General features: G+C 37.2%; 1 protein-coding gene across 1 annotated transcript; it reads right to left on the minus strand.

The window, feature by feature from the left end:
* Positions 1-9,328: 9,328 nt before the first annotated feature.
* LOC109470164 (PHD finger protein 14-like) lies at positions 9,329-10,903 on the minus strand. The gene is made up of 4 exons (XM_019768947.1): positions 10,665-10,903; positions 10,075-10,142; positions 9,634-9,689; positions 9,329-9,498 (listed from the first exon to the last, which is right to left on the minus strand). Exons 1-4 carry the CDS (start codon positions 10,704-10,706, stop codon positions 9,329-9,331), a joined length of 336 nt encoding a protein of 111 aa, XP_019624506.1. The 5' UTR covers positions 10,707-10,903.

Below are 10,903 nucleotides of genomic sequence, written 5' to 3' on the forward strand. Positions count from 1 at the left end.
CGCTAAGTACTTTTCCATTTGCCTAGAATAGCAGAAATCAATTGTAAATATCTGTGTTGATCACAAGTATTGGGATATTTTATACAAAATTCTGCATACGACATTAAATGTCCTTCTGGAGATAACAAATCATTAATAAAATAAATATCCCTATTTAACAATGCAGTCATGCATATGGTTTTGCCGTCAATAATATTATCAGAATTTAACCAAATTATTTGTTGTCGTATATTTGCTGGCGACATGGGTTCTATGCGCTTTAAAAACTTCAGCAAAAAATCATTTTAAACAAAGGCAGTTCACCGAGGACAGTTGGTAGAAGGGGAATAAACTCAAACTTAATTGAGGATGGAAAACTATTACCCACCTGGATGAAAACCACTCGGGGTGAAAGTAAAGTTTCGGAAGCCATGAGGCTTTCATTGTAGTATTGAACGCACGCAAGTTGATTAGATTCAATCCTCCATTTTTCACAGTGTTGTACACAACCTTTCTTGCGACTCGTTCAGGACCGTCGTCCCAGAGAAAGGAAAATATTTTCTTTTCATATAATTTGAAGAATAAGTCATTTGGGGATGGCAAGACTTGAAATAAATTTGTAAATAGGGGAATCACCAGGGTATTGACGACAACCACTTTACCATAAAGAGATAAATATTTATTCTTTAAGGGGCGTAGTAATCTATCCAATCTTTCCAGTCGGGGTTCAAAATTAGTCCTAGTAATTGACGTTATACGGCATATTGCGATATTTTTGTAGTTTTTTCATAGATCCTTAAACCCCGAATAGAATGATTTGACCTAGTTTTAATTGCAAGAATCTCAACCGCCATGAGAAAAAGATATGGGGACAACGGACATCCTTGCCGTACTCCGCGATTTAAAGTAAATGGATCTGAAATATGACCGTTATTGATAATAGAACTTGTTGTTTTTTTTTCATACAAAACCTTAACCAATGTTATCAGTTGCGGGTCAAAAGTTAAAATATTCTAAGCATTTAAAAATGAAATCCCACCTCCCAGTATCAAAGGCCTTTTTAAAATCAGCTACAAATACTAACCCTGGCTTGTTTTCTTGCTCATAGTACTCAATTGTATCAAGTAATCTTCTAATATTATCCCCTATGTACCTGTCTTTGATAAATCCCTTCTGATCCTTATCAATTATGTCTGCAATAACCTGTTTAATTCTCAAAGCAATACACGTGGATAAAATTCTAGTGTCACATCCTAGAAGAGTTAGGGGGCGCCAATTTCCTATGGCGGTTGGGTACTTGTCAATGCCTTTATCTTTTTGAGAAGTAGGGAAATAAGCCCTTTCCCTTGAGTGTCAGACAAACATCCGTTGTCAAAAGAATAATTAAAACAAGTTAACATTGTTTTTTTTTTAAATATCAAAAAAGGTTTTATATACTTCTACGGGTATGCCGTCAAGTCCCGGTGATTTCCCAGACTGAAATGAAAGGATTGCATTTTTTAATTCTTCTTCACATATAAGACCTTCACAAAGTTTTTGCTGCTCATTGGATAATCTTGTTCGATAGTCTCGGGGGGAAACCCATTACAATTTTCATCAGTAAGGGATATTGGTATGTCCTCAAACGAATAAAGTGTAGAGAAGAAATCAACCTGATCAGATAGAATATCGTGTGCGTTAGACGTAACTTCACCCGAGGGCCTCTTGAGTCTTTGGATATTTTTTCTTGTATAATTACGACGAATTAAACTTATAAAATATTTTGTACATCTTTTCCCTAACTCCATCCATCTGGATTTTGACCTTATTAAAATACCATTTAAACGTTCGTTGTACAATGATTCCAATAATTTTTGTTTACATATTAATTCATCAAGTTGTGTGGGTTGGGGAGATGCGGTATTATCGATCTCATTTTGTAAAATATCAATAAGTTGTTCTTTCATCAAATACTGTTTCTTTTTCCAACTACAATACTTAATACAATGGCCATGAAAAAAGCATACCTTCCTTGGGGCAATGATGATTGATATGTTGTATACGGACCTGTAGTACAATGTGCATGTATCTCCATTCAACTAAGGTGAAGTGGAATATACTCTAGAAATACAATGTATCTCCATTCAAGTAAGGTGAAGTGGAATATACTCTAGAAATACAATGTATCTCCATTCAAGTAAGGTGAAGTGGAATATACACCAGAAATACAATGTATCTCCATCCAAGTAAGGTGAAGTGGAATATACACCAGAAATACAATGTATCTCCATTCAAGTAAGGTGAAGTGGAATATACACCAGAAATACAATGTATCTCCATCCAAGTAAGGTGAAGTGGAATATACACCAGAAATACAATGTGTCTCCATTCAAGTAAGGTGAAGTGGAATATACACCAGAAATACAATGTATCTCCATTCAAGTAAGGTGAAGTGGAATATACTCTAGAAATACAATGTGTCTCCATTCAAGTAAGGTGAAGTGGAATATACACCAGAAATACAATGTATCTCCATTCAAGTAAGGTGAAGTGGAATATACTCTAGAAATACAATGTATCTCCATTCAAGTAAGGTGAAGTGGAATATACTCTAGAAATACAATGTATCTCCATTCAAGTAAGGTGAAGTGGAATATACTCCAGAAATACAATGTATCTCCATTCAAGTAAGGTGAAGTGGAATATACTCTAGAAATACAATGTATCTCCATTCAAATAAGGTGAAGTGGAATATACACCAGAAATACAATGCATCTCCATTCAAGTAAGGTGAAGTGGAATATACTCTAGAAATAGGGGGGATTACCTCATGTCCGTCTGTCTTTCAATAAATGATTGTTTTAGAGGGTACCCCTGCATTCATGGAATACAGCATCAAAACAGCAAGCCAGTATTCAGCCAAGGCAGTGTCAGATGGACAATCTTTACTGCTGAGTCATCCCTGAGAAAAAAACACAAAGAAGCACTTTTTCCTGACTTTATACTTTTTTTAAAGATGAGCATACTATATAAAATAAATAAGTCAAAAATTGTAATGCTAGCGCATTAATTTCTCTTCTTTGATTCAGTACATCACAGAAGACATACCAGAATGGGTCGTTGCTTAACCCTTGTCCTGCTGACATTCCTGGCACAATATTTTTCAATAATTTCATATCTTAATTAGATCATAGACCCCCAATTTTTTTGCCCTGCAGTGGCAAAGTTACTTCCGCATTCGTTACGTTTCGCTGCAGTGTGATGCGTTGCACGAGAAATACCCCCCAATCTTACCTATACAGGTACCATATCGTACCATATAGATGGTACTGTATGTGCAGAACGACAAATGTTGCGCTCAGCAGGACAAGGGTTTTAAAAAGGTGGAATCTACTTCTACTGTGGTGGTCAGTATTTCTAAGTCTAGTCTGAAAATTTAAGCCATTGTTGTTACTGCAGTACTATTGTATCTTGCTAGACGTCTCTCGTTACTAGGAGAATTAAGTTACATAATTTATGTGAGATTGCTTCACCAAAGGCTTTAAATTCTCAGATGTATCATGTAGAACAACTATTCAAGGTGAATAGTTGACTTCCTTTGTTATGGAGGAAATTTGATAAAGAACTTGTGTTAAAAAGGCTGAAGTCAGAAGGATACGAACCGTACAAACTTTTGAAAATAAGCTTCACAAGAGATTTTTTACAAAAAGGATGACAGAGGCAAAAGAAAACTAGAGAAAGTTTTTATTGTGAGATAATTGTCCTAGAGGAAAATGAAGTCATTATGTTGTCTATGCGAAAATGAGCTTGTTTTACCAGCAACTGTTGTAAAATTGCAGAGTCATGAAACTTTCTGTATGTATATTTCTAGCTAACTGATACCAAGCGCTTGTCACTATGTATGAAAGATGCTGGTAACTAAGGCTTTGTCTAACAGCAAGAACATTTTCTTCTTCAAGTCAAATCGTATCAAAATAACAGTTTAACTCAAAACCAATTACGAAAGTTACAGTGAAAATTTATACAGATCTACTCTTAACAAAGATTTTAGGGATGAATTCGCTGATAACTTGCAGTCAGTAGTTTTCATTATTTTTAAGTATCATGGAAACCATGCTATTAATTATGCCTTTGGTGAAAATCAAACCTAGCATACTTAAGTCTTGAATATGTTTTGCTGGCAGAATGCGTGTTGACTTAATATTCTAAGGTTCCTATGATTTTTGGTCTTTCCTGAAGTCCATTGTGTTTATGTTAAATTATTGGTTTTGTATGTAATGATAACTTGTAAGTGTATATAAGGTGGTCTCGCAATGAGTATTTCTGATAACCGTACATGTATAGTCATCTATACATGATAAGGATTGTGCTGCAAGCTGTGTATGTAAATGAGCACTTTGGTTTTGGTGATTTTACATTGTTTGAAATGAGCTTTGGGTTAGACTGAAAATGCATTTGATGAAGAAAATAACACTGACTTAATAAAGCGAAGAAAAATGATTGGAAACTTTTAAAAAAGAAAAGCTAGCTCGCTGACGACCTGATAGCGTTGTGCCGTCGCCGAAGACAAAAGAGCCCTCATTTTCTCTGTCCTCTAGTCTAATCCACAAAACCCAGAGGTTTCTAACCGGCGCCACCAGACTTAAATTTAAATAATATATTAAAAAAAATATACCTGATTGAAACAAGGAAAATCAACACTGAGTTTTAAATGTTCCTATCTTAGGCCATGTTGATTTGATTATATGGATGACATCCGCGCGCGCATGAATTTTCGGCCGTTTCCAAAAAAAAAAGTTTTAAACCATACTGTAAATCGTACAAAACGGTTGCAAAATGAGCAAAAATATGGCGTATGTTACAAAAAATAAAAACTATACCAATGTCGTAGAATGCCAAAATCAAACGAAAAAAGACGAAATTGTAAAGAAATGAACTTAAAGACTAGATTATTCACCAAACCATATTCTGTGCCATTTGTTAAAGCTTCAAAACCACGTAGATTTCATAATGAAAACAACTTTTTTTTTTTGCAAAACTTTTTTTTATTCGCACGCGCGCACCAGTTTTGGGGTTCCCGGAGGATGTCATCCATATAATCAAATCAACATGGCCTTACTTGTAATTAAAAATCTCAGGCAAGAGACAAGGGCTTGATCCGAGATGATTTTTTTGGAACAGGCGAAAATCAATGCGGGCGGGGATCGATGTCATCCATAGAATTAAATTAAAGTGGTCTACTGTAGCGCTATATATACATTTAGAACAGGAGATGTCGAAGACAACACAATATGACCTCTCGGTCAATAACCTTAGGTGACATCGTTCGGAGGACCATTCCGCGAATGACCTTACGGTCAACTATCTTACCTAATATCGTACCACTGCAACAAACCAGAATAAAGATAGAATGTTACACAAAAATCACATTGAGCGTCGGAACGGTTGAGAAGAAAGGTCCCGGGAAAGACGCTACTTGTGACATCAAATCTGTATGCACCATGTTAAGGTTAAGGATTTCTGATATGTATATTATGTACAAACTATTTCCCACAAGTTAGATATTGATTCTAGTAAGCTAAGGTTCTACAAAAAATGTAAAACAGCATATTCTATGAAAAAAAAACCTGGACTTAATCGATTTTAACATTCGCTCTGCAATAAGTAAATTACGAATTAGTGCACACCCTCTCAAAATTGAGAGAGGGCGGTACAAGAAGCTCCAAGTGTATGAACGAATTTGCAAACATTGTACGTTGAATACGATGGAAGACGACACGCATTTTATCTCAAATTGTACCCTCTATAGCAATGAACGAAATGAACTATTTGACGTAGCCTCCAAAATTAGTCCAAATTCTACCCAAACTTTCACACATATACAAATGAAAAGAAAACTACTCTCCTCTTAACATCCGAAAACTCACAATTACAGAAAAAGTGGGATCCTTTGTCTTCCTCTGTCTTCAAAAAAGAAGTCAAACCCAGTAGTTTTTACTAGTAGTTTTTACAGGTAGTTTCTTAGTAGTTAGTAGTTCCATGTGTACTAATTATCTGTTTTTATACCAAATGTTTCTTCTGTTCATGCAATTAGCCCTCGGGCATGAATTTGCAATAAAACTTCTTACCATACGATCCGCTTCGTCGGACGACCCGATGTTTATCGAACCCTTCCGGAAATCTACGAAGATATAAAAGAAAGGAATTTTTTTTTCCTAATATGTACTTTCAATGAAGCGTCACCAGTGTGAAACGACGAGAAATAGTTTTACTTTTAAAATATACCATATCATACTTTTAGCAGTTTGTAGTTGTTTTAATGTCACATATTGGTAAGTGTAAGGTGTCAACATATGTTGATAACTGTTTAAATAATGTATGCTTAAAAGTTTTCTGTTTTTGCTACGCGGATTTGTGCTCCATATGGTGCTTTATGCTAGTGACGTCATATGCACTGCCAGCAGTGGAGGTCATTCACCTTTGACTCCGTTGGATGAATCCATTTTTTTAGGGTACCATTACTTTTGTCTCATTAACTAGATGACTAAGAAATGCTCAATGTTTTGTAAATAGTATGCATATAGGTACACTTCATGATATATTATATACTAGTAACTATTATTGACCATCAATCAAATAGTCATGTCTGGAAATGCTCAGTCCATGAAAGGTGGCACCCTCACAAGAATGGTATGGCCCGAATCCAAAGATTAGAAATACTGCACGCCGTGCCGCGGTCACATTTTATACTATAGTGAGCTGTGAGCGTTTGGTGATCTTGACAGACAACACAAATCGGTACGTACACGCTCGTTTTTATGGTGTTAAAAGAACTCTTCTGTTATACACTAGATAAACGCGTTTTTACTAGAAGACTTATGTTGACTCCACGAAAGAAGATTATGGGGGAGGGGTGCATAATGTACTAAGTACGTTATGTTCACCAAGGAGGTCCATTAATGTAGAATCAAGAGGTCCCGGGTTCGAGTCCTGACATGCCACCGACCTTGTGCCCTTGTGCACTTAACACGACTTTCCCCACTAGACTCAAGTGAAAATGAGTATTGTCTGTCCAATATTCGTTTCTATGTGCGGGAAACAACACCAGCAACAGCTACCTCTGTTCCACGTGTATTGCATTGTTGCAATTTCAAAAAAAAATCAAAATCAAATTAATGTAAGTTATGTATTTCGGTATTCCCACTATCGTAAAGACATATCTAGTTAAAACTGTCTGTGTGGAATAGAATGGTAGTACTACGTCCTATCAAGGAGGTTTAACCTCATTGGTCCTATATCCAAGTTATCAGAATGACCTCTCGGTCAATATATAAATCCCACGAATGACCTTACGGTCAACTATCTTATCGCAATTATCTAATATCGCACGGTTCGTACCACTGCAACAAACCTGTAAAGACCATTGAAAAGGGGATAGGCTTTTTCCATATGAAGATAGAGTTTTGTCAGTTATTGTAGCCATTGTAGCATGGACCTCAAGAGATAATAGAATCTGATAAAACCAGTGATTTAGTAGTAGAACTCAGAAAGAGTGGAGTAACTAGAAAAGTAACATTTGCAAAGCAAATGCATAATGTTTACCTTCGGATATGGTCTGCTCTGTTAATTCCTACTCAAACACATTTACGTACATGTATATGGTGACAGGAGCCTAAATACCTACTATGAAATTGCAACATTATGTAACCCAACACCAGTTACTATGGTGACTGACGTCAGCAAAAGAGGCCATTGGCCAGGTCAGAGGTTAGTGTTTGGAACAGAAGAAGAAGAAGAAATGGAGTAAAAGCAATATGTTTTCCTTCGGTAAACATAAAAATGGGTTGAAGATATGTGGAGACAATGGATGACTCTGGTGAATAATGGGCTATTACAGACCTGAAAAAGCAAATTTCTACTAAAAGAGTATCTGACTCCTTCTATGGGCAAATGTACTTTTTTTGAACCATATAAAAACTTAATGGGGTCAATGACCTGAGGGATACAAGCTCAAAATTTATAAGGTCAATGACCTCACGTGTTAAACTCATAAACCCTCTGGGGTTGATTATACCATACCTGTACTTAAAACACATTTAACTAACCCCTTCCACACCCTTTTATCTATTACATACCCACTACAATTTTGTGTACCCACATGCAGCAATAGTGCCTGTTGTTCACCCTTAGGCCACAGCAAGTAAATTTTATGGATGACATCCTCTGCAGACTCCAAATCTAATGCGAGCGGGCGAAAAAAAAACAAGGCGAGCCAAAAAAAATAAGGTTCCTACATTATAAAATTTTGACTCAATCATTGTACGAATGGCTTTTATTCAGTGGGAACATCACATATACACAGCCATCATCACATATCATTGCATCAAAGTAAGAAACAAAACATTAAATCATTGCCTTTTCTTGTCTCCTCTCGTCATAGTTATCTGCCATCCACCTTCCGGCATGGCAACAGACATCTTTGCCCATTTTCGGCATGTTGACCACTGTCAGAAGGCAACAAAATTTCTTGTTTTTTTTTCCAAAATCAGGCGAAAATTAATGCGCCCGCCGATGTCATCCATAAAAATTACTTGCTGTGGCCTTAAATAACCTTACATCATGACAGTAATGTTGATGGTATGACGGCTGGTATAATGAGGTGAATGAATATGATAAAACATATCTTATCCTGTTCAGTGATTTATCTATTTCTTTATCTATTCATGTAGGACATCTGGCGATCATAATGACATCAGCTGTAGAAGACATGGCTGTGAAAGTTTCCAGAGGCAGGTTTTATCCATGGGAGTTTGATAGGAAAGGTAAGTCATTTTAAAGGGCGGTATCATTATGTTCCGTCTTCATAGTTGCAAGGAGCTCCTTGATATCTGTAGCTCGACATGTTGTTCTAGACCTACATGTCTTTAGTGTATTAATCCATACACCTGGTAACATTAGCTAGCCTGGGTGTCATCTGATTTTCTACAGGCTCCTTGCACTCGCTGACCAAAAATATTTTTGTCCGACATGACAGTGACTGGCAGTGAGTGTATTAAAGGAGTCTGGAGCAAATCGAATGTCAACCAGGCTAGGAACAAGCCTACACTATATATGGAAATAATAAAGGGTGCTATTTTTCTGTGGGTTCACTGCTGCACCCAAATATTTTTGTAGGAATTTTTCACATTAGAAATGTATAATAGTATACCGGACATTCTTGGTCTCTAAGTATCAGACAAATAATAAAATCTTTGTTGTAGTACTTGTTTAAGATTTTGAAGTTTTAGATTTAAGCTAAGAAGAGGAACAGAGGAGCATTTAGATTTTGTTTCATATGGTGCACCCAAAAATTTTTTGTGCACCTAATTTCTTAGGTTGGGTATTCCCAAAAATGAACTTCTAGCTCTATAGGTTCAAATAATTTTTGTCTCACCGGTTTGACCCCGGCCCTGCAGGCATCACAGAACCAGGGTTCTGTGGAGGAGGAACTCTGGGAACTGGAGGTGGAGGCGCTGTCACTCACATGCTCACCATAGCAACCTGCATAGCAACAGCCAATCACAGCCCAGCACTCTCAATTTGAACTTGGAAGGATATGAGTAAGTCTAAAATATGTATTCAGATATACATAACAAGTACATGACCTTGACAAGTACATGTACATATTGACCCTACCTTCGTGCACAGCGTTGCCACAGTTGTCACATTCCACTATCTCATCGTCCTCCTCACTGGTAAATAACAACAAACAAACATTTTACTTCAAAGTGCAGTAAACACACGTGACATATTGTTGTCAGTGATATAAAAGACCCTCACAATCGTTTATGTCATCTGTATAATATGACGTCACAAAAGCAGTGGATTGCTCATTTCTTGACAAAGACTGAATTTGGGTGGGTCCAATTTCTTTTGATGGAAATTACAGTTTAAACTTCAATTTAAACTTGTTACAGTTTAAACTTGCTAACCTGATCACCCCACGTACAAAGTGATTTTTTTGCCTACAAAACAGATGTTTATACTACTAATTATGAATTTTACTCCAGATTTTCGGAGATTGGGACTCCTCAAGATTGTGAACGTAGCAGAACGTGTTTGTTGTTTCCCACTCACCTGACACTGCCCAGACAGATGGAACAGATCAGCACCTTCAGGGAGCCAGACAGCTGCACTTCACTCGACTACAGATAGGGGGCAGCACATGTCAGTTACAGTAAACAAAACAGGGCTCGAAATTCATTTTTGGGAATAGGTGCACTGGTGCACCCAACTTAAAAATTTGGGTGCACAAAAATATTTTAGGTGCACCATATATATAAGATAGAATAACTAGAATGTCTACAAAAACTATAATTATGTTTCATTTTAAGAAAAGTACTATAACAATGATTATAGTATTGTATTATTTTTTCTGACACTTAAATGTTAAGAATATTCTATAACGACTACACATTTTAACATCTTTAAATACATCAAACCTAAGAATATATTTGGGTGCACTGGTGCACCCACGGTAAAAAAAAATTGGGTGCACAGCTCCTAGCCTAACTAAATCTGCGCTCCTAGCGGCCGGCCCGGTATTACCGGCTGCTGTAATACCGGGCCGGCCGCTAGGAGCGCAGATTTAGTCAGGCTACACAGCTCCAAATTTGGGTGCACTAAAGTTCACATGCACCCAGTATTTAAAGCCCTGCAAAACCTACCTGTGCCTGGCGTAGCCTGACGGCCTCCACCATTTTGGCCATGTTGAGTGACCGACTGCTGCTGGACACGGCACTGTTGTTGTCAGAGTCGGAGTCTTCTCCACTTCCGGAACTCCTGCTGTCTGCAGAACCACTGTCTCCTGCACTTTCTGATCCACTCCCTCCTGCATCTACACATCAAAATTATCATCATCATCATCTAGCCTCCGTAGCAGGCTTATAGAACTGGGGGTTTGGTG

This window comes from Branchiostoma belcheri, unplaced genomic scaffold (assembly GCF_001625305.1).
Source record: "Branchiostoma belcheri isolate BF01 breed outbred unplaced genomic scaffold, Haploidv18h27 scaffold22, whole genome shotgun sequence".
Taxonomy (NCBI): Eukaryota; Metazoa; Chordata; class Leptocardii; order Amphioxiformes; family Branchiostomatidae; genus Branchiostoma; species Branchiostoma belcheri.